Here is a 24,689-nt window from a genome sequence, read left to right as displayed (position 1 = left end):
CTTACTCCCCCAGTAGTCACCAACCCCCTCCCACCCTAAAAAACCCCCCACAAATTTTAATATTTTTTCCAGCCTCTAGGCCAGCCTCAAATATACCCAGCTCCATGACAGCAGTATGCAGGTCCCTGGAGCAGTTTTAGTGGGTACTGAAGTGCACTTCAGGCAGGAGGACCCAGGCCCACCCCCCCCCCCCCCACCTGTTACACCTGTGGTGGTAAATGTGAGCCCTCCAAAACCCCCCACAAACCCACTGTACCCACATCTAGGTGACCCCCTTCACCCATAAGGGCTATGGTAGTGGTGTACAGTTGTGGGTAGTGGGTTTTGGGGGGCTCAGCACACAAGGTAAGGGAGCTATGCACCTGGGAGCTTTTTCTGAAGTCTACTGCAGTGTCCCCTAGGGTGCCCGGCTGGCGTCCTGGCATGTGAGGGGGACCAGTGCACTACGAATGCTGGCTCTTTCCAGGACCAAATGGCTTGGATTTGGTCGTTTCTGAGATGGGCGTCCTTGGTTTCCATTATCGCCGAAAATTGGGGACGACCATCTCTAAGGACGACCTAAATGTTGAGATTTGGGCGTCCCCGACTGTATTATCGAAACGAAAGATGGACGCCCATCTTGTTTCGATAATACGGGTTTCCACGCCCCTTCGCCGGGACGTCCTGCGAGGACGTACTCAGGAAAACTTGGGCGCCCCGTTCAATTATGCCCCTCCACGTGTTTTCTGTTATCTGCGTTAAGTACAGAGTAAAACTTCCTATGTGACAGTACCACAATGAAAATGAAACAGGTTAAAAAGTCCAACCTCTGTAATTTGAAAATGAGCTTAAATACAAACACTTATATGAAAATATAAATTTACAGGAATATATTAGTACAAGTAGAAACAGGATCTATTAAAGTCATAGGCTTAAGTCAAAAAGTCTGAAGTACTAACTGTGAAAAGACTGCAAAAGTAGGTTTCATATGAAAAATAGCAAAAAATGCTCACAAGTTGTGAGTATGCCAAAATATTTGTATTTTATGGGATTTTTGCATGTGAAACTCATATTTGCACTTTTGCACATAGTAGAGTATAAGGGAAGGTATTCTAAGTTCCTCATTACTGAGCTGCTGCGATGTACTAATACGCCAATCTTTGAAAATGGGGCATACAAAAAATGGATTTCCTCTAGAAGTCAGATGGCATCATTTTTCGGATGGCAATGCTGGGGCATAAGCATGTAAGGTTCACTTGGATACATTAGACTCTCTTGTTTTGGTATTACTGTTTCAACTCTAAGGAACAGCCTTCCCCATTACCTCAGATGAGAACTTTCAATTAAGAAATTTAGGGGCGCTTTACTAAAATGTGTTAGGAAATGGGCTCAGCACATCTTAATGCGGGACGTTACCGCATTCTAGGTCCATTTGTAACATGGCAGTATTTAAGGCAGTTTTCAATTTTTTTTCGTGTTTTACGCTAATGTTCTCATTAGCTTGCGTTAACTGAAAAAAGTTAATGCAGAAACACTTACTGCCTCCTATTCAGGAGGCACCAAGTGTTCGCGCATGAACTCCACATTTTCCAGTTAGCACATGCTAATGTGAATGTGTTAGCTGGGTGATGCTTCCATACCCATTCCATGTCCACGGCATGCCCGCTCCTGAGAAAATTACAAAAAAAATAATGCATGACCAGTGCATACTGACAGGCAAATTACTGCAAAACATTTTAACTACACTGTTTCTGTAAATGTGAGTTTAGAAGAAATAAGCTTTTTAAAGTTTACTGGCCCTGTTTACTAATGTGCGCTAGTGTTTTTAGCGCGCGCTAAAAATTAGTGCCTGCTAACGCTAGACATATCCATATATTCTTATAGGTGTCTCTAGTGTTAGCGTGTTCTAATTTTTAGCATGTGCTAAACACACTAGCATGCTTTTAGCAAGGCTTAGTAAACAGGGCCCTATATTTGCAAAAAGTAACAAGTTACATGGCAAATGAACCACATCATTCATAGGCATTGGATGTGTGTGATATATATGCACTCTGAAACATATTGTTTCTTGGTACATCCAAACGGAGTCTGGTCATTTCAGAATAATGAACGCTAAGATGCAATGTACTTTGGCAATCAACTACCCATATATATTGACTAAAGATCAATTTAAGAAAGTGGTAGTCTGAACAACAAATGATTCATATAACCACTAAAAAAACAAAAAAATAAAAAAATAAAGAGACTAGTTATCAGTAAGAACCACCAAAGGAAGATCTGGAACATTTACATATTGTGATGCAGTTCATTTCTATAAGATGAATCATTACATCTACCACCAGAGCATTCAGAAAGGAATTCAGTCATTCTGCCATTTCCAAAGAGGTACTCGCTGATGAATATTTTATACAATAGATTCTGTCTCCTCTGTCAATTAGCTTATCTCCACTTACTTTGCAGTTGTATATTTTAGCTCTAGCAACATTCTGCTGACTCTCACAAATTCTGAAAACAACCACCTCCACAAAAGGGATGTGGGATCGGAAAGTGATTGCTCAATTTTTATATTGTACTTAGTGAATGTCAAAAGATAAAGACAAAAGGTAAAGAACTGTAGTTTCCAAATCTGTCCCAAATACCCTCAGTCAGTTGTGTTTTCAGAATATCTAAAATTAATATTTATAAAATAAATTTATATGAAGCACATCCATTATATGCACATATTTTTTTGTGGATATCCTAAAAACACAACTGGCTAGGGGTCCTCCATGATAGGTTTGTGTACCACTAGTACAGAGGACTACTTGAAAGGAATATATATAAAAGAAACCCATGCAAGTCTCTCACTCATTCGTACACACATCAGGAATGAGGCTTCCCACCCAGTCATGGAAGCATCTATGGTGATAACCTTGTGATGTGGAATGGGGTAGAATGGGAGGCCTCACAATAGATTGTGTGACACCATCCACCACTAAAGAGCGTGACGGAGTCATGGAGTCACCTGGATACGGGCAGAAAGGTATACCATGGCTTGAGTCATTGCGAGGAGATTGTACAAGGAGGAATTAGAAAGTGAAGGCAAGCTATTGGTGTCACATGAACTGTTGAGGCCATGTGACTGAGGAGGCAGAGCATCTGACTTGCAAATATATGAGTTGCCTGGGGTACCTGAGGAATGCAGGTATCCCAGGTGACTCATATCTGAAGATGGGAATCCATTTGTGATGGTATATGAATAGCAACAAGATCAGGAAAAATGTCACAAGAAACATAAAAGGAGAACTACCTATGTACAGCAAAATGCACATAAACTGTTGACGCCATGTTACCAAGGAGAAACAAGAAAATGCAGAACATTCACAAGAAAGGGGTACTAAGTATGGATTTACTACAAAGTAGGGTGAGTGGAACTCTAACCATATTGATAAAGAGGAAATATATACTGTGTGGACTTCTTCAGAAGTGGGACAGGAAAGAAATGTAAAGACATTGGTGGTGGGGGGTGGTATACGCCATGTGGCTGTTGAATTTTTTAAAAGCTAGTTTTGTTTTTCTGCAGGGAAGAAGATTAAGCCCTCACACTAACTACCTGCATGCAATAATTGAGGCTCATACCTACACAGTGGTCAAGTTACCCATTTGCAGAAGGGAGATTTTAGAGCAATTCTGGATTTCACATGATGCTATCCAGATTATAATAGGCCAAGTATCACTACTTTCAAAGGGCAGAATGAGGGACTGCAAAAGAGCTGGTGGAAAGAAGAGATGAGGATAAAAAAAAATATAGAACACAAGCCAAAGGAGAAAGAAAGCAAAATAAGGAACAGAGATTAAAATAGCTACTACTAAGGGAGAGCACTTAAAGATCTCTGAATAAGATAAATAAGGATAGCCATACTGGGTCAGACCAATGTCCATCTAGCCCAGTAAGCTGCTTCCAACAGTGGCCAATCCAGGTCAAAAGTACCTGCCAGAAACCCAAGTAGCAGCAACATTCCATGATACCAATAGCAGATCAAACAGTGGCTTCATCCATGTCTATCTCAATAACAGACTATGGACTTTTCCTCCAGGAACTTCTCCAAACCTTTTTTTAAAACCATATACGCTAACCACTGTTACAACATCCTCTGGCAATGAGTTCCAGAGCTTAACTATTCTTTGAATGAAAAAAGTTCTTTGTAATTTCATTGAGTGTCCCCTGGTCTTTGTACTTTTTGAAAGAGTGAAAACTCAATTCACTTTTACTCATTCTATGCCACTCTGGATTCCGTAGACCTTAATCACATCCCACCTCAGCCATCTCTTTTCCAAGATGAAGAGCCCTAACCTCTTTAGCTTTTCCTCATATGGGAGGAGTTCCATCCCCTTTAACATTTTCATTGCTCTGCTTTGAACCTTTTCTAATTCCGCTACATCTTTTTTGAGATACACCGACCAGAATTGAACGCAATACTGAAGATGAAGTCGCACCATGGATGGATACAGAGGAATTATAATATTCTTGGTGTTATTTACCATCCCCTTTCCTAATAATAACTAGCATCCCTTTTGCTTTTTTGGCCACCGCCACACTGAGCAGAAAATTTCAGGGTACTGTCTACAATGACACCTAGATCTTTTTCTTAGGTGCCTACTCCTAAGCTGGACCTTAGCATCAAGTAACTATGATTTAAATTATTCTATGCAATGTGCATCACTTTGCATTTGTCCACATTAAATTTCATCTGTCATTTGGATGCCCAGCATTCCAGTTTCCTTCCTGCAATTTTTCACAATCTGACCATGTTTTGACAACTTTGAATAGTTTTGTGTCATCTGCAAATTTAATCACCTCACTTGTTCCGATTTCCAGATCATTTATAAATATGTTAAATAGAACTGGTCCCAGTACAGATCCCTGCGGCACACCACTATTCACCCTCCTCCATTGAGAAAAATGGCCATTTAACCCTACCCTCTGTTTTCTGTCCAATAACTAATTCCTAATCTACAAAAAGGACATTGTCTCCTATCCCATGACTGTTTAATTTTCTCAGTAGTCTCTCATGAGGAACTTTATCAAAAGAATTCTGAAAAATTGGAGGGGGTAGCCTAATGGTTAGTGTAGTGGGCTGTGAACCAGGGGAACTGGGTTTGATTCCCACTGCAGCTCCTTTTGACTCTGGGCAAGTCACTTAACCCACCATTGCCCGAGTTACAAAATAAGTACCTGTATATAATATGTAAACCACAGAAAGGCGGTATATCAAATCCAATCCCTTTCCCAAAATCAGTCTCACTTTTATCCACATATCTATTCATGCCTTCAAAAAAGTAAATTAGTGAGGCAAGACTTCCCTTTGCTGAACCCATGCTCTCTGGCCCTTAAACCATGTTTGCCTATCCACCTTATAATTGAAAGAGAAAAACGCCTAGATTTCGACCCAAATCGGGAGATAGACGTTTATCTCACAAAAACGAATAAATCGGTATAATGGTATAATGGAAAGCCGATTTTGGACGTTTTCAACTGCACTTCATCGCGGAAGCGTACAAAGTTGACGGGGGCGTGTCGGAGGCGTGGCGAAGGTGGAACTGGGGCGTGGTATCGGCCGAGGAGAGATGGGCGCCTTTCGCCGATAATGGAAAAAAGTATGCGTTTGTAGCTAGAATTTAGGGCACTTTTCCTGGACCCTGTTTTTTCATGAATAAGGCCCCAAAAAGTGCCCTAAATGACCAGATTACCCCCAGAGGGAATTGGGGATGACCTCCCCTGACTCCCCCAGTGGTCACTAACCCCCTCCCACCACAAAAAAATGATGTTTCACAACTTTTTATTTTCACCCTCAAATGTCATACCCACCTCCCTGGCAGCAGTATGCAGGTCTCTGGAGCAGTTGTTAGGGGGTGCAGTGGACTTCAGGCAGGTGGACCCAGGCCCATCCCCCCCTACCTGTTACAATTGTGCTGCTTAATGCTTAGTCATCCAACCCCCCCCCAAACCCACTGTACCCACATGTAGGTGCCCCCCTTCACCCCTTAGGGCTATAGTAATGGTGCAGACTTGTGGGCAGTGGGTTTTGAGGGGGATTTGGGGGGCTCAATACACAAGGGAAGGGTGCTATGCACCTGGGAGCTCTTTTACCTTTTTTTTTTTTTTGTAAAAGTGCCCCCTAGGGTGCCCGGTTGGTGTCCTGGCATGTGAGGGGGACCAGTGCACTACGAATCCTGGCCCCTCCCACGAACAAATGCCTTGGATCTATTCGTTTTTGAGCTGGGCGCTTTCATTTTCCATTATCACTGAAAAACAAAAACGCCCAGCTCACAAATTGTCGAATAAAACATGGACGTCTATTTTTTTCGAAAATACGGTTCGGTCCGCCCCTTCACGGACCCGTTCTCGGAGATAAAAGCCCATGGAGATAGACGTTTTTGTTCAATTATGCCCCTCCACGTGTTCCATAATTTTATTCTTTATACTTTTCTTTGGCACTGGTCAGGCTTACCAGTCTGTAATTTCCTAGATTACTCCTGGAACCCTTTTTTAAAAATCTGCGTTACACTGGCCGTCCTCCAATCTACAGGTGCTAGAGACAATTTTAACGACAGGTTTCAGATCACTAACAACAGATCAGTAATTTCATCTGTGTGTTCTTTCAGTACCCTGGGGTGAATACCATATGGTCCAGGTGATTTGTCACTCTTTAACATGTTGATTTGGCTCAGTAAATCTTCTAGGTTCAATCAACTTTCTTTCAGTTCCTTCGCATTTTCATCCTTGAAAACCATTTCTGGTACAGGTAGATCTCTTACATCTTCTTCCGGAAAAACTGAAGCAAAGAATCATTTAATTTGTCCGCTATGGCCTTGTCCTCCATGAATGCCCCTTTTGCTCCTTCATAATCTAATGGTCCCATGGATTCTCTCACAGACTTTCAGCTTCTGATGTAACTGAAAAAGGTATTACTATGAGTTTTTGTCACCATGGCAAGTTTTTCTTCATATTCTCTTTTAGTCATTTTTATCAATGCTTTTCATCTTGTTTGATAGTGCTTATGTTGCTCCTTATTTTCTTCATTTGGATCCTTTCTCTATTCTCTGAAGCATGGGCGTAGTTTGGGGGGTGAGGGGGGCATTGCCCCCCCAAATGCAGGGCCGGCGCAAGGCAGCTCTCCGACGGTCCCTCCTTCCCGCCCTCAGCTTCCCGATGGACAGCCCTCCTCTCTGTTGCTCCCCCCCCCCCGCGTGCGTTTAACCCTTTTACTTCCAGGCTTATCGACGGCAGTGAAGACAACACAGCGGGCTCACCTTCAGCTTCTCCCTTCGCTCACACAGTGTCCCGCCCTCACGGAAAAAGGAAATACATAATCGCAGAAGACGGGACACTGTGTGAGCGAAGGGAGAAGCTGGAGGTGAGCCTGCTGTGTTGTCCTCTTTAGTGCCGTTGCTGCGCCTGAAAGTAAAATGGTTAAACGCGCTGGGGGGGGGGGGGGGGGAGGAAGGAAGGAGAGGAGGGCTGTTGAGGAGCTGAGGAAGGGCAGGGAGAATCCCTGGACATGGATGGGAGGGAAGGGCAGGGGGAGAGAAGAGATCGCTGGAACATGGAGAGGAGGGCAGGGGGAGAGAAGAGATCACTGGACAGGAGAGGAGGGCAGGGGGAGAGAAGAGATTGCTGGACATGGATGGATGAATGGGGGCAGGGGAGAGAGGAAATCTGCTAGATATGGGTGGATGGAGGAGAGGGCAGGGGAGAATGGAGATTTGCTGGACATGGATGATGGGGAAGGGAGAGAAGAGATCACTGGACATAGAGAGGAGAGGATGGGAGGGCAGGGGAGAGAAGAGATCGCTTAACATGGAGAGGAAGGGAGGGCAGGGGGAGAGAAGAGATCGCTGAACACGGATGGGAGGGGAGGGCAGGGGGAGAGAAGAGATCGCTGGACATGGAGGGGAGGGCAGGGGGAGAGAAGAGATCGCTGGACATGGAGGGGAGGGCAAGGGAAGAGAAGAGATCGCTGGACATGGAGGGGAGGGCAAGGGAAGAGAAGAGATCGCTGGACATGGAGGGGAGGGCAAGGGAAGAGAAGAGATCGCTGAACAGGAGAGGAGGGCAAGGGAAGAGAAGAGATCGCTGAACAGGAGAGGAGGACAAGGGAAGAGAAGAGATCGCTGAACAGGAGAGGAGGGCAAGGGAGAGAGGAGAATTGCTGGACGTGGATGGATGGAGGGGAGAGCAGGGGAGAGAGGAGAATTGCTGGATATGGATGGATGGAGGGGAGGGCAGGGGAGAGAGGAGAATTGCTGGATATGGATGGATGGAGGGGAGGGCAGGGGAGAGAGGAGAATTGCTGGATATGGATGGATGGAGGGGAGGACAGGGGAGAATGGAGAGTTGCTGGACATGGATAGCTGGAGGGGAGGGGAGAACTGCTGGACATGGATGAATGAATGGGGGCAGGGGAGAGAGGAAATTTGCTGGATATGGGTGGATGGAGGAGAGGGCAGGAGAATGGAGAGTTCCTGGGCATGAATGGAGGGCAGGGGAGAGAGGAGAACTGCTGAACATGGATGGATGAATGGAGGGGGAAGGGGAGAGAGGAAATTTGCTGGATATGGGTGCATGGAGGAGAGGGGGCAGGGGAGAATGGAGAGTTGCTGGACATGGATGATGGAGGGGAGGGAAGTCAGGAAGGGGATGCACATGGATGGAGGGGAGGGGAGGGAAGAGAGGAGAAATGCTGAACATGGATGGAGTGGAGGGCAGGGAAGAGAGGAGAAATGCTGGACAAGGATGGGAAGGAAAGACAAAGGAAGGAGATGCACACGGATGGAGGGGAAAAGAGAGAGGAGAAATGATGGACATGGATGGAGGGGAGAGAAGACAGAGGAAGTACATGTACATGGATGGAGGGGAGTGAGGAGAAATGCTGGATATAGATGGAGGAGGGGAGTGAGGAGAAATGCTGGATATAGATGGAGGGGAAATTGCTGAATTTAAGGGCTGGATCAGAACACTGAGGGCAGATGCTGAAACTGGAGGAAGGACAGGGACAGGGCTACAGATGGTAGACAGGACGCATATGGACACAGGAGGATGGTGGACATGGTGAGAGAAAAATATCAAATGGAAAGAAGACACTGCATAAAACAGAAGACACTGGGACCAAAGCGAATAGAAAAACTAAATGATCAGACAACAAAGGTAGAAAAAAGTATTTTATTCAGAATTTATTAATTGGAATAGGTCAGTTTTTGCATCTGTGATAGTATTCATGTAAGTTTCAATTTTTCTAGTATCGCTGCATGCTGAGACTGACTTCTTAAGGTAACTTTCCAGTTCAGTATTTTGCCTTCATATTTGTTTTACTTCTAGTTCCTTGTGTCATATCTGTTGTGTCATGTGTTTTTCATGTGTGATCAAGGTGCAGTATTCTGCTAGTGTATAGTATTTGCAGCCCTTTTTGTTTTTTCACTAGGTAGTGTACTGGTGTTTTAGAGCCCAGTGTAATTACAGTGCTGCCTTTCCACGCATAAGGTGTAGCTCGTCCTGACATTGGAATTACTGCTGTTATGGTTTGGTAAGGTTATGAGTGTGTTTTTGCACAAGTTTGTGTATAGTGTTTTGCAGTGAAGAGATTGTGTGTCGGCCTTACTGAGGTGGCACCAAAACATCAGAAAGGGTGTAGAGCCCAAATCATGACACACTACCTCTTGAATGATCTACATATAGAGCTTATGCATTTCTAAGGTCTGCACTGGCATGGTATGGGAAAGGGGGTGGGGAAGAGGGAGCTCTGGATGAGGAGGAGATGAGGAGGAAGGAAAGAAGGAAGGAAGGAAGGAAGGAAGGAAGGAAGGGAGAAAGAGCTGGCTTTTTTGGGAATAACCATAATGAATATGTATGAGATATCTCATACATATTCATCCTTTCCCCCAAATGAAACAGTCAAACTACGTCCATGCTCTGAAGGATGTTTATTTAGCTGTAATAGCCTCTTTCACTTCACCTTTAACCACACTGTTTGTCGTTTGCTCTTCTTTCCAACTTTCTTAATATGTGGAATACATCTGGTCTGGGCTTCCATGATGGTATTTTTAAACAATGTCCACGCCTGATTTTAAGTATTAAACCTTTTAGCTTCTTTTTAACTATTTTCCTCATTTTGTCATAGTCACCCTTTTGATAATTATATGCTGCTATAGTAGATTTCCTTAGTGACCTCACTCTAGATAGCTCAAATTTGATCGTGTTATGATCACTATTTCCCAGCAAATCTAACACCGTTACTTCTCATACCATGTCCTGCATTCCACTAAGGATCAGCTCTAAAATATCTCCCCCTCTTGTCGGTTCTTGGACCAGCTGCTCCAAGAAGCAGTCACTTATTACATCTAGGAATTTTACCTCCCTAGAGCTCTCTGCTGTAAAACTTATCCAGTGAATGTTGGGGTAATTGAAATCACCATTATAATGTTGCCCAATTTCTCAGCTTTCCTAATTTCTGTAAACGTATGTTCATCTGTCTGTTTGATTTGTCACCTCTCGCTTGTATTATTGCAATTTGTTTCTCACTGGTCTTCTGCTCAGCCATCTCTCTCCTCTCCAGTCTGTCCAAAATTCTGCGGCACAACTTATTTTCCGCCAAAATCATTTTACCCACACTAGCCCACTCCTCAAGTCACTTCACTGGCTCCCTGTCCGCTTCAAACTTCTCTTACTGACCTTTAAATGCATCCATTCTGCAGCCCCCCATTACCTCTCCTCTCTCCCTACATTCCTCCCCGTGATCTCCGCTTGCTGGACAAATCTCTCTTGTCATCCCCCCCTCTCCTCCACTGCTAATTCCAGGCTTCGTTCCTTTTCCCTCGCAGCACCTTATACCTGGAATGGACTTCCTGAGCCTGTACGCCTAGCTCTATCTCTACCTGTTTTCAAATCTATGCTGAAAACCCACCTTTTCACCACTGCTTTTGGCTCCTAACCACTACTCAATTCCCCTATCCTTGTTCCTTCTCACCCAGTACTTTCCTCGCCCTTAATTGTCTTGTCTGTCTGTATTTTTAGATTGTAAGCTCTATCGAACAGGGACTGTCTCTCTGTGTCAGGTGTTCAGCGCTGCGTGCGTCTAGTAGCGCTACACAAATAATAATAATAATTTGTCCTGGTAGAGGGTAGTACAGCCCTACCAGTATATTCCTTTCCTTCACACATGGAATTTCTATCCACAAGGATTACAAGCTGCTATCTGTTTCATGTAGAATACTTAGTTTGTTTGACTCAATTCCCTCTTTAACAAATAGCACAACCCCTCCCCCCTCCAATTTGATCCACTCTATCATTGCAATATAATTGGTAGCGTGATAACACAGTGTTCCATTGATTGTCCTCCTTCCACCAGGTCTCTGAGATGCCTATTATATCTACCTCTTCATTTAGTGCCATGCAGTCCAACTTTCCCATCTTGTTTTTTTAGGCTTCTAGTATTTGTATATAGACACTTCAAATTGTGTTTTTCCCTTGCATCTATAAGCTGCTTTCAAGTTGACAGGGATAATCTGCATCCTTTACTCTGTTCTCCCATTAAACATTCCTGTGCTTTCTTTCACCACTATCGAAACCTCATCATTTGGGATTCCTAAAGATCCTGTTTCAATAGTATCCTTCAAGGATACTCCACACCGAGCCATGTGTTCCAGGGCGACTGTTGTCACCCCTTCCCCCTCCAGTTTAGTTTAAATGTTGCTCTATCTTCTTTTTAAATGTTAGCGCCAACAGCCTAGTTTCAGCCTGGTTAAGGTGGAGTCCATCTTTTCAGAACAGTCATGTCATCTTCCCACCATGTCTACCTATTTTCTCTGGTATAAGCAGGTTATTGAGTGGGTACTAGGTTGTCAGCTAAGGTCAGGAGCCAGGAGGGAGATGCTCTCAGACTGGTTATTTATTTATTTATTGCATTTGTATCCCACCTTTTCCCACCTATTTGTAGGCTCAAAGTGGCTTACAGAGTGTGGTTATGACATCATCATTTCGTGTTAATAGGTACATTTCTTATAGTTTGAATGCTGGTAAGAGAAGATAAGCATAATGATTTCATGATGACAAGTACAATTCTTGCTATTTGAAGATTGGGTAGGGGAGGATAGACGGGAAGTGTTAGGTAAGTTAGAGGTGAGCTGTGGTAATTGTGTGATTTGTTGAAGTCGTTTGTAGGCTATGTATTTTTCTTGTAGGCCTTTTGGAACAGATGAGTTTTCCAAGATTTGTGGAAGCTAGTCAATTCGTCAATAGCTTTCAGATCAGTGGGTAGATCATTCCACAAATGCCTGCTTAAGTTGGAGAAGGTGGTTGCGTGTCTGTTTGTATTTCAGTCCTTTGCAGCTGGGGAAGTGTAGATTGAGATATTTGCGGGATGATCTTACAGCGTTTCTGGGAGGCAAGTCCACAAGGTTTAGCATGTAGACTGGGGCGTCTGCGTGTATGATTTTGTGTACTATCGTGCAGATCTTGAACTCAACATGTTCTTTGAGTGGGAGCCAATGGAGTTTCTCTCTTAAGGGTTTAGCACTTTCATATTTATTTTTTCCAAATATGAGTCTGGTGGCTGTATTCTGGGCTGTTTGGAGTTTTTTGATAGATTGTTCTTTGCAGCCGGCATATAGTGCATTACAGTAGTCCAGGTGACTTATTACCATTGACTGTACCAGGGTGCGGAAGATATGTCTCGGGAAGAAAGGTTTTACTCTTTTGAGTTTCCACATTGAGTGTAACATTCTCTTCATTGTATTCTTCACATGAGTATCAAGTGTGAGGTTTCGGTCGATAGTCACTCCAAGAATTTTTAGGTTTTGCGCGACGGGAAGAGAACAGTATGGTGTGGTTATTTTGGAGTAGGTGTTTTTGTTGTGTTGTGAGGTTAGTACAAGACATTGTGTTTTCTCTGCGTTGAGTTTCAATTTGAACGCATTAGCCCAGGAGTGCATGGTTTGGAGGCTTTGATTGATCTCGTTGGTAATTTCGTTTAGATCCTGCTTGAATGGGATGTAGATCGTGACATCGTCTGCATATATATAGGGATTGAGGTTTTGATTGGCTAGGAGTTTGGCCAGTGGTATCATCATTAGGTTGAAGAGAGTTGGCGAAAGGGGGGATCCCTGGGGAACTCTGCATTCAGGTGTCCATGGGGAAGATGTGTCCGCATTGATTGTGACTTGGTATGATCTTGTGGTCAGGAATCCTTTGAACCATTTGAGAACTGTGCCTCCTACTCCGAAGTAATCTAGTATCTGTAATAGTATTTCATGGTTGACCATGTCGAAGGCGCTGGACATGTCGAATTATAAGAGGAGTATGTTGTTGCCGGTTGCAATTGCTTGTTTGAAAGCATTCATTGCCGACACTAGAACCGTTTCGGAACTGTGATTTGTCCGGAATCCTGACTGCGATTCATGCAGAATTGAATATTCACTTAGGTACTCAGAGAGTTGTTTCGTCACTATGCCCTCCATGAGTTTAGTTATGAGTGGGATAGATGCTACTGGGTGGTAGTTAGTTAGGTCCGTTGTGCTTTTCTTCGCATCTTTTGGCAGTGGGGTAAGTAGGATGTTTCCTTTCTCCGTGGGAAAGAGGCCGTTTTGAAGCCTGTAGTTTATGTGCTTCGTAAGGTCTTTTTTTAATTGTTTGGGGGCTGATTTTATTAGGCTATTGGGGCAGACGTCCAATTTGCATTGTGACTTAACGTATTTTCCGAGCCATTTTGAGAATTCATCAGGGGATATCGTGTCAAACTTGATCCATGATCGGTCTTGCTGGGCATTCCCCTAGTTTTGAGTCTAGACATTCAAGGATGCTTGTGTACTCAGTTTTATTAGTAGGTATCATGAGTTGTAGCTTTGTGATTTTTTCGTTGAAGTACTTTGCAAGATTGGTTGTAGATGGGGTTTCTGTATTGTTAGAGGTGACTGGTGTGGTGTTTAGGAGTTTGTTTACAAGTGTGAAGAGTTTGTATGTGTCCTTGTAATTTGGTCCTATTGTGGTTTTGTAGTATGTTCTTTTAGTTTGTCTGATAGTGTATTTGTATTTCCTTTGTAGTTTTTTCCAGTGATTGAATGTATGTTCGTCTTTTTTCTTGGTCCATGCCCGTTCTAATTTTCTGACTTGTGTTTTTAGTTCTTTCAATTCTTCATTGAACCATGGTATGGAATTTATTCTATGTGAGGTTCTGGTTTGTATTGGTGCTATGTTATCTAGTACTGTTTTGCATCTGTTGTCCCACTCTTGGAGAAACTGAGGGGAGTCTGTGGGAGTTGTCCATTCATCTGTAAAGAATTGTTGCCAGAATGTTTGCGGGTCAATTTTACCTCTCGTGCTATATATTTTGGTCACTTGTTTTTGTTGTGTCTTTTTTGTCTTCCAACGTAAGGAGAGGTTTGCTTTGTGGTGATCGGTCCATGGCGTGGCTGTCCATTTTGTATCTGGAAGTGTGAGGTTGGATTCTGATGTGAATTTGTAGGTGATAATATCTAAGGTGTGTCCTTTTTTGTGGGTGGTTTGCACGTCTGGCCAGTGGAGTTCCCATAGTTGGAGGAATTCCTTACATTCCAATACATTCTTCGAGTTGGTATCCTCCAGATGGAGATTGATGTCTCCTGTTATAAGAAGGTTCTGGGTGGAAACGCAAGTGTTCGAAATGAAGTCCATAAAGTGTGTTTGTGAGTCTTGCCATTTGCCCGGGGGTCTGTAGAATAGGATTAAGTTTAGGTGGTGTAGTTTGGGGTGATTAATTCTAACTGAAGCTATTTCGAGATGGGGTAGCATGGATTCTGCTGTTGTTGTAACTATGAATTGAGATTTATAAATTATTACTATACTATGCCTCCTCCTCTTTTTCCTTCTCTTGTCCAATGGGTTATTTTGTAGCCTGGAGGACAGAGCTCTAGGATTATTGGATCTTTAGAGTCATGGATCCATGTCTCAGTAATAAGTAGGAAATCGAGGTGTTCATCTTTAATCCAGTCGGTTATGGTTGTGGTTTTATTCACTACCGATCTGGCATTGATGTAGCCTATTTGTTTTAGTTGGTGATGTTCGAGTGGGTTCGGTCCATGGCGTGGCTGTCCATTTTGTATCTGGAAGTGTGAGGTTGGATTCTGATGTGAATTTGTAGGTGATAATATTTAAGGTGTGTCCTTTTTTGTGGGTGGTTGATGTCTCCTGCTATAAGAAGGTTCTGGGTGGAAATGCAAGTTTTCGAAATGAAGTCCATAAAGTGTGTTTGTGAGTCTTGCCATTTGCCCGGGGGTCTGTAGAATAGGATTAAGTTTAGGTGGTCGCGTAGTTTGGGGTGATTAATTCTAACTGAAGCTATTTCGAGATGGGGTAGCATGGATTCTGCTGTTGTTGTAACTATGAATTGAGATTTATAAATTATTGCTATGCCTCCTCCTCTTTTTCCTTCTTTTGTCCAATGGGTTATTTTGTAGCCTGGAGGACAGAGCTCTAGGATTTTTGGATCTTTAGAGTCATGGATCCACGTCTCAGTAATAAGTAGGAAATCGAGGTGTTCATCTTTAATCCAGTTGGTTATGGTTTTATTTACTACCGATCTGGCATTGATGTAGCCTATTTGTATTAGTTGGTGATGTTCGTGTGGGTTCGGGTTGATGGGAATTTCTATCAGTTGTCTATCTTCTTGGTAATTGATTTTGTTGAATTCTTTTTGTCCTTTCTGTTGATGGTATTCATGTATGGCGGGTTTCTCATGGTTTTTTTTTATTGTTTTGGATAGGCATATTTTGCGTGGGTTGTGCAGATGGTGTGTGAGGTGTGGGTCTGTTGTTGTCTATGTTCGTGATTATGAGTGCATGTTGGATTAGGGTGAAATAGTAGATAGTTAGGAATAGTTCATTGGATTTCATCCCAGCAACGCAAAGCAAGGCTGAGCAGAGCAAAGCAAAGCAGATACAGCGCATAAAGCAGGCAAAATAATACCAAGGTTGTAGTGGGGTGAGTCTACCCAGTTCACAGTAGGGTGAAAAGATTAGAGACAGTACTGGTCTAGAAGGATATTTCGCAGTCAGTCAATCTGAGACACAATATTTGAAAGCATTAAGGGTTAAACCATCAATCATATCAGTAGTGCATCAGTACTAGGAGATACCTATAAGTTATTCAGTGAGTCAGTGACTTTACCCTACATGAGTTGTAGAAAATACTTAATCAGTCTGCAGCAGACTGTTCAGTTATATAGTGAATCAGTTATTGTAGCCTGCATAAATTAAAGAGGTTTCTGAGGTAGAATGTTATTCAGTCGTCCACTCATTGAGAGGTCACTTTTTGTGAATAGACCTGTGTGTCTGTCTTGTTTTGTTTGCTGCCCTGTGCTTCTTTCAATCGAGGTTTCGCTTCTTCCGCGATTTTTGGTAATTTGCGTTCGTCGTTTTACACGTGGGAAGCCTCTCTCGCCTACCAGTGTTCTTGTGCAGTATGGTCGTTGTCAGGTTTCCAGGCTCTCAAGGTCCCCTCTGCAACTCGATACTTCCCCCGAACTGTGACAATGCCTCGGGGCGCTTAATTTGCCCTTCGGTACTTTCAGACGTCAGCCGGTCACGGCTCCAGGCGAGCACCGGACCTCTGAACTCTGCATGGGGTGGCACCGCGCCTTCGTAAGTCTGGGACCTCCCCCGCGATTCGGTCCACCCCCCAATTCATAACCCCACTGTAGGACCTCACCTTTCCCGTTGAGCTCGGCTCTGGACAATCGCCTGACTCCTGATCCCTGCAGGGGGTGGCCCAGGGTCGACTCATGCGGTCCTGCAACACCGCTCACTGGTTGTTAGGATCGTCGGGCACAATGTTCCTCAGATGTCCCTGGATCGCAGGCCCCTCTCAGGTCCATCCTCCGATAGGATTTTCCTTTTGTGCCGGAAAGTTGCAGCGATGTGGTTTCCTGGCGCGTGTGGACCAGGTCTACCTTCCCGGAGTTCTTATGTCTCTCGCAATAAGAGGTAGTAGTGTTCATGCTGTGGTTTCCTTGACTCCCACCTTGCCTCATTCTATTGACCAGAACCAATCAACAGCAAGAAGTAAGGATCTCTCTGTTTTAGCTGGCAGTCCATGGACCAAAGGAGTAAAGAAAGGGGGAAGAGGGTAAGATAAAGTAGATAACAGTGAGAAATTCGGGGACAAATTGGCTAATTTGAAAACCTTTTACTATTAAAGACAATATTACCGGAATAAATGGATGCTTTCTAAATTCCCTCTTGCCCCCTGACTATGAGCAAAACTAGGAAAGAAGGAAGATGCAAGGAGAGAAGCAGGTAGCCTTCACAAAATATTTATGTGGCAACACTCATATGAGATACCAGTTACAACAGAGAGCAATGTGGTGCAGTAGAACTTAAACTATGTTGTCATTTCTACAGGTGAATGTTTTTCACAGCTCTTAAGGGTTTAGTCTGATTCTAAAGAAATTAACGGCAGCACCTTCCCAAGCCTGCACCATGTGAACCAACATATCTAGAATCTTTTGAACAATGAATTAATAGGAGTACATAGCAATTATAAGATAATGAAACAGATACTACATTTATTGTGACAAAAGAAAGTATTTACCTGGTACAAGTTCCATAACAATATAGATAGGTTGCCTCTGTGTACATACTCCTATAAGTTTTACAATGTTGGTATGGTCATATTGTTTCAGTATTCTGCCAGGGAATAAAAAGTGTTAAAGTTATTGATTATATAAACTGATTTTTTTTAATTTATCATTTTAATATAGAATATACAAAGAATAACTCTTTGATAAGATACATCAGCCTTTAAAAACAAAGAAAAGAAAACATATTCTAACTTAATAGATAAGTTTACTAACAGAAAATATATATTCGGCTGATATTATAGTCCACAAATAGAGGGATTCAAGATATAATAATACCAAAGGAAGTTGGTGCTAGAACACATTAAATTAAAGGAAAACAAACAGTGGTTATCCATATTTATATAGGACTTATTTATCTGAAATTAACCCTGGTCTCCCTTCTTATCAAGAAATGACCTCAATTGATCTGGCTCAAAAAACACATATTTCTTCTCTTTAAACATCAGGAGACATTTACATGGGAAACGTAATTGGAAGACTGCTCCTATATTCAGAGATTCCTGTTTCATAAGCAGGAATTTTTTCAGTCTTTGTTGAGTCCATCGAGCAATGTCTGGAAATATGGAGACGTTGCTTCCTTTAAATTCAGGACACATGTTTTTAAAATAAAGTCTCAATAAAGATTCTTTATTTTGCAGAAAAACGAAAGATACTATCAAGGTTGCTCTAGTCTCTGTATTATCCTTCGACTGTTGTAAGAAGTTTGTTAAGTCCAGTGCTTCGGATGATTTATCCTGCATAGAATTATCCTGTATTGGAGAAGTCTTCACATCCAAATAATAAATTTTTTGAGTTGGGGGAATTGTTTGCTCAGAATACTTATATATTTCTTTCAAGAATTTAGCAAACATGTCTTTAGGAGGCACAAATTGAGATTTTGGAAAGTTTAATATTCGCAAGTTCAGATTTCTTGAGTAGTTTTCCATTCCAAACTAGTCTGCTTCGTTAATATTCCCTCCATTTGAACTTTTAAAGAATTTATCTGAGAAGAATTGTTCAATGAAGTATAGACCTTGTAAAGTGATTCAAGGGCTGTCCAGATTGATTCCAATGACACCACTTGAGGTTTTCTCAACGGTTCAATCGCCAAAGCGCAAGCCGAAGCCTGCACTGTTGTTTCAGGCGACTTCCCGCCGATTACCCCAGGCAAAACTTCCGGCGTTCGTTGGTCTCCCTGTGCCATCCCAAAGATCTCCTCGGGCTGCACGGACGTCTCCGGAGAGCGCCACTCCTTTGAGTTCCCCTTTCCTTCAGGGCTTGGTACAGAACCTCCGGGCATTTGCGACGGCGTCGGGGTCAAAGGTCCCAACGGACTGAGCGATACTTCGCTCTCCAAGGCGAGGCTCTTCCCTGCCTCGCCAGCGGATACGTCCGAAACTGGAGTTGAAACCAGATACGCAGACATGGACTGCTGCCCAGGTAAGGAAGGAATTTGCTTCGGGAGAGGTGGTCCCCTCAGCTTTCCTTTCCTTTTCGGCATAATTATTATAAGAAACTTGCTTTTGAGAAACTTTTTCTAGGAGCGTCCTCATCGCACATCCTGCTTGAGCGCCATCTTGAATCCCCTAGTGTTCCATAAACTGATTTTTTAATGAAGATTATTTTAATACTGTACTTAAATTGTGTTGGTAGATTGTTAATGGTAGACATTTTTACAGTAGTTCTACCAAAAATAAATACAAATAATAAAATGACAAAAATATTCTCAACGTAACAAATATCATTTCTTAGGATTATAAATGCAATCTCAATTCAAATTCGTAGAGAATCCAAATATGAACATATTGCACAAAAATCCATATACCTAAAATCTAAGGAATTAAGGAGCCCTTTTACTAAGAAGTGTAGCCGCCTACACGCGCCAAAATGGAGTTACCACGTGGCCCTTGCGGTAATTTCATCTTTGGCATGCATCCGATACACGTGTCTGAAAATGATTTTTTCATTTTCAGGCGCGTGTATATTCAAAGAAATATATAGAATATTTAGCAGAAAAAAGGAATCTGCTCTAACAATATGATAGACATCATTAAAAGAATGTTCAGGACCTTTCAGATCTGTGTAATTAAAAAACCATGAGAAAAACAAAATAAAAAAAAAACCCCAAACAACAAAGTTTTACACAATAAATAAAATAATATTTTAATACAATAAAAGAATTACACAATTTTCAATATGGCTTTCTTGTGTATATAATTATCATGGCCCAGCAATATTAAGGTCTTGCTGTAAAATGTGGAAAAGTAGCTTAATGGTTAATGCAGTGAGCTCTGATCCTGGCAACCTGGGTTCAATTCCCACTGCAGCTCCTTGTGACCTTGGGCAAGTCACCCTCCATTGCTCCAGGTACAGGAACAAATTGTGAGCCCTCTAGGGACAGAGAAAGTACCTGCATATATTGTGTACAGTGCTTCGTATGTCTAGTAGAGATATAGAAATGATTAGTAGTAGTAGTAAAAACGAAGAATTCGCTGCTGCATAAGATACTACTTCCCAAATGAGCATGTGAAATGCTGGCTATTACATTCTATACTAAAATTTATCAAAACATTTTTTTAAAATCTTTATAAGTTTTCAGAATAATACAAAAGTAACATATCTACTATAATAAAATGCACCTCCAACGTTCTGAAGCTGACTCCGTGGCTTCAGTGAAGGGTTCGTAAGGGTTCATAACATTGTAAGTCTGACACATCTCTCTCTGCCCCGCCCTCGCGTCAAAACGTGATGACGTCGAGGGTGGCGGACCTATCAGAGGGAACCGTGTCAAAAAGTCATGACGCAAAGGCGGGGCACAGACAGATGTGACAGACTTACGAATGATACGAACCCTTCAATGAAGCCACTGTGTCAGCTTCACAACGTTGCAGGTGCGTTTTATTACACTACATAGCTCATGAGTCACAATGTCTAAACAGCCTGGCTATGTTTCTCCCTAATTTTGCAGTTAAACATCGCAGGGTGGCTGCAGGGGGGGTGACAGAGGACAATCGCTGAGTGGCTGGAGGGGGGCCAGGGGAGACACGAGCATCGCTGCATGGCTCGAGGGGGGGCAGGGGACAGAGGACAATCGTTGGGTGGCTGGAGGGGGGCAGGGGAGACAGCAGAATGGCTGGGTGGCTGGAGGGGGGGACAGGGGAGAGAGGAGAATCGCTGGGTGGCTGGAGGGGGCAGGGGAGAGAGGACAATCACACACACTCTCTCACAGACACACTCACACCCAGTCTCACTCTCTCTCTGTCACACACTCACACGGTGCTGCCAAACACGCAGAGGGGGGGAGAGGCAGGGGGTTCCTGACACCAGAGGGGAGGGGAAGGAAACACAGAGAGGGGAGGGGGTCCCGAGACCTGAGAGGGGGGAGGGTCCCAAGACCTGGGAGGGGATCCTGAGACCAGAGGGGAGGGGGTCCTCATACCAGAGAGGGAGGAGGGGGTCCTGAGACCACAGAGGGAGGGCGGGAGGTATCTCTGTCACACACACACTCTCTCTCTCACAGTCAGTGTCTTTCTCTCACTCTCACACAGCATCTCACACTCTATCACATTCACTCTCTGTGTCACACACTCACTCTCACACACTCTCGGTCTCACACAGAGTCTGTGTATCGCACACATACTCTCTCACACTCTCTCTGTTTTACACACACTCTCTCTCTCACACACACAGTGTATCTGTGTGAAACACACTCTGTCTCTCACACTCGCTCTGTCTCACATACACACTCGCACACACTCTCATTCTAACACACACACTTTCATTCTCACACACACTCGCACCCAGTCTCACTCTCTCTCTGTCACACACACACACTCGCACATTCACTCTCTCTCTCTCTCACAAGGAAAACCTTGCTAGCGCCCGTTTCATTTGTGTCACAAACGGGCCTTTTTTCCTAGTCTGTTTACAAGAAGTGAACAAGCATCATATAATACAACCAATAAATTGCCAAATATTTTCAAAAACTAAAGCAAGAACAATAAACCACAAACAATAAAGCAAACCTAACATATCAGTAGGTTAACAAAAAATAAAGCAAAAGAGTATATGTGCATACTATAAAAAGGGTGAATTGACCATATAAAATTACATGAAAGTATCAATTAATTTGCGTTTTATATTTTTACACACATGCACATATGTCTAGATATCTATATATCTATATATACACACACATACATATTTACTATTTACATTTTACAAACATATTTAAAACAAGTGGAAATTGTATCTGAAGAATATAACTTTTCCTTGTTTATTATTGCCAACCTTTTGTGATATATGTTTTTATAGATTTTATTGGACACTAGTAAAAAAGGCCCGTTTCTCACAGAAATGAAACGGGCGCTAGCAAGGTTATCATGTAATGGCAATTATGTTTTTAAGGGAACTGTTAGGAGAAATATTCTGTCATGATAAGTAATAATTGGGAAGGGTGTATAATGAGTAATATGATCCAGAGGTATGATATATGGATTGTTTTATCTATGTTTTTTTTGTTTTAATCTTTCTTTTTTTGTCATTTTTATTTATAGTATTTTTTAAAAGATAAAGAGTACATAGACTCCATCCATGTCCAGCATTTCTCCTCTCTTCCCTCCCCTCAATCCATGTCCAGCATTTCCCCTCTCTTCCCTCCCTTCCATCTATGTGCATCTCCTTCCTGACTTTCCTCCCCTTCATCCATCCATGTCCAGCAACTCTCCATTCTCCCCTGCCCTCTCCTCCATCCACATCCAGCAAATTTCCTCTCTCCCCTGCCCTCTCCATTCATCCATCCATGTTCAGCAATTCTCCTCTCTCCCCTGCCCTCCCCTCCATCCATGTCCAGCAACTCTCCATTCTCCCCTGCCCTCTCCTCCATCCATCCATGTCCAGCAACTCTCCATTCTCCCCTGCCCTCTCCTCATTCATCCACATCCAACAAATTTGCTCTCTCCCCTGTCCCCTCCCATCCATCCATGTCCAGCAATTCTCCTCTCTCCCCTGCCCTCCCCTCTATCCATCCATGTCCAGCAATTCTCCTCTCTCCCCTGCCCTCCCCTCCTGTCCAGCGATCCCTCCCCTCCTGTCCAGCGATCTCTTCTCTCCCCCTGCCCTCCTCTCCAAGTCCAGCCATCTCTTCTCTCCCTCTGCCCTCCCATCCATGTCCAGCGATTCTCCCTGCCCTCCCTCAGCTCCCTGACAGCCCTCCTCTCTGTTCCTCCTCCTCCTCCTCCCCCCCCCCCCGCGCGCGTTTAACGCTTTTACTTTCAGGCGCGACGGCAGTGAAGAGGACAACACAGCTTCTCCCTTCACTCACAGTGTCCAGCCCTCGCGGAAACAGGAAATGCATCATCGCACAGGACACTGTGTGAGGGAAGGGAGAAGCTGGAGGCGAGCCCGCTGTGTTGTCCTCTTCACTGCCGTCAATGCACCTGAAAGTAAAAGGGTTAAACACATGCAAGGGGGAGGGGAGGAACGGAGAGGAGGGCTGTCGATCGGGGACCTGAGGGCGGGAAGCAGTGGAGGGTCCATCCAAGAGTTGCCTGGCTGCAGTGCTGCTGCGCCAGGCAGCCCTGCGTTTGGGGGGGCAGGGAAGAGAATTGCTGGGCATGGATGGGTAGAGGGGGGCAGGGAAGAGAATTGCTGGGCATGGAGGACAGGGGAGAGAAGAGAATTGCTGGGCATGAATGGACAGAGGGGGGCAGGGGAGAGAAGAGAATTGCTGGGTATGGATGGACAGAGGGGGGAAGGGGAGAGAGGAGAGTTTCAGGACATGGATGGAGGGGAGGGAAGGGAGAGAGAAGAAATGCTGGACATGGAGGGAAGATAGAGGAAGGAGATTAGATGAGGGAAAAGGAAGTGAGGAGAGAAACTGCATATGGATGGAGAAAATAGGCAGAAGCTGGATCCACTGTACAGTCAAGTCTGCGGAGGACCAGAAATGAAGAAAAAAGGAGGGAGGAAAAAAAATAAATGGAAAGGAAGCCCTGGAAACGGAGTCAAGGGAACAGACAGAGAGCAGCAGAATCAGATACTGGGCCAGCATGATCAGAGAAACAAAGTCACCAGACAAAGGTAGAAAAAAATAATTTTATTTTACTACTACTACTATTTAGCATTTCTATAGCGCTACAAGGCGTAAGCAGCGCTGCACAAACATAGGAGAAAGACAGTCCCTGCATAAAGCTTACAATCTAATAGACAAAAAATAAAGTAAGCAAATCAAATCAATGTGTACAGGACGGAGGAGAGGGGGGTAGGTGGAGGCGAGTGGTTACAAGTGGTTACGAGTCAAAAGCAATGTTAAAGAGGTGGGCTTTCAGTCTAGATTTAAAGGTGGCCAAGGATAGGGCAAGACGTAGGGGCTCAGGAAGTTTATTCCAGGTGTAGGGTGCAGCGAGACAGAAGGCGTGAAGTCTGGAGTTGGCAGTAGTGGAGAAGGGAACAGATAAGAAGGATTTAGCCATGGAGCGGAGTGCACGGGAAGGGGTGTAGGGAAGGACGAGTGTGGAGAGATACTGGGGAGCAGCAGAGTGAGTACATTTATAGGTTAATAGAAGAAGTTTGAACAGGATGCGAAAACAGATAGGGAGCCAGTGAAGCGACTTGAGGAGAGGGGTAGTATGAGTAAAGCGACCCTGGCAGAAGACGAGACGGGCAGCAGAGTTTTGAACCGATTGGAGAGGGGAGAGGTGACTAAGTGGGAGGCCAGCAAGAAGCAGATTGCAGTAGTCTAAACGAGAGGTGACAAGGGTGTGGATGAGGGTTTTGGTAGAGTGCTCGGAAAGAAAGGGGCGGATTTTACGGATGTTGTAAAGAAAGAAATGACAGGTCTTGGTGATCTGCTGGATATGAGCAGAGAAGGAGAGAGAAGAGTCAAAGATGACCCCAAGGTTTCGAGCTGAGGAGACAGGGAGCATGAGAGAGCCATCAACAGAAATAGAAAACGGGGGGAGTGGGGAGGTGGGTTTGGGGGGTAAAATGAGAAGCTCGGTTTTGGCCATGTTTAATTTCAGGTGGCATTGAGACATCCAGACAGGAATGTCAGACAAGCACGCTGAAACTTTGGTTTGGATGCAA

The 24,689-nt window shown here is 43.8% G+C and overlaps 1 protein-coding gene across 3 annotated transcripts in view; it reads right to left on the bottom strand.

The window, feature by feature from the left end:
• FER (FER tyrosine kinase) overlaps positions 1-24,689 on the bottom strand; it is a 370,578-nt gene that overhangs the window by 77,183 nt on the left and 268,706 nt on the right. For all 3 annotated transcript variants that reach the window (XM_030193456.1, XM_030193455.1, XM_030193454.1), the window contains exon 15: positions 17,576-17,670. In XM_030193456.1, the coding sequence (XP_030049316.1) occupies positions 17,576-17,670 (95 nt within the window). The remainder of the gene's footprint in view (positions 1-17,575; positions 17,671-24,689) is intronic.

Source organism: Microcaecilia unicolor, chromosome 2 (genome assembly GCF_901765095.1).
Source record: "Microcaecilia unicolor chromosome 2, aMicUni1.1, whole genome shotgun sequence".
In the NCBI taxonomy this organism is placed as follows: domain Eukaryota; kingdom Metazoa; phylum Chordata; class Amphibia; order Gymnophiona; family Siphonopidae; genus Microcaecilia; species Microcaecilia unicolor.
This window is presented reverse-complemented; position numbering and strand designations above follow the sequence as displayed.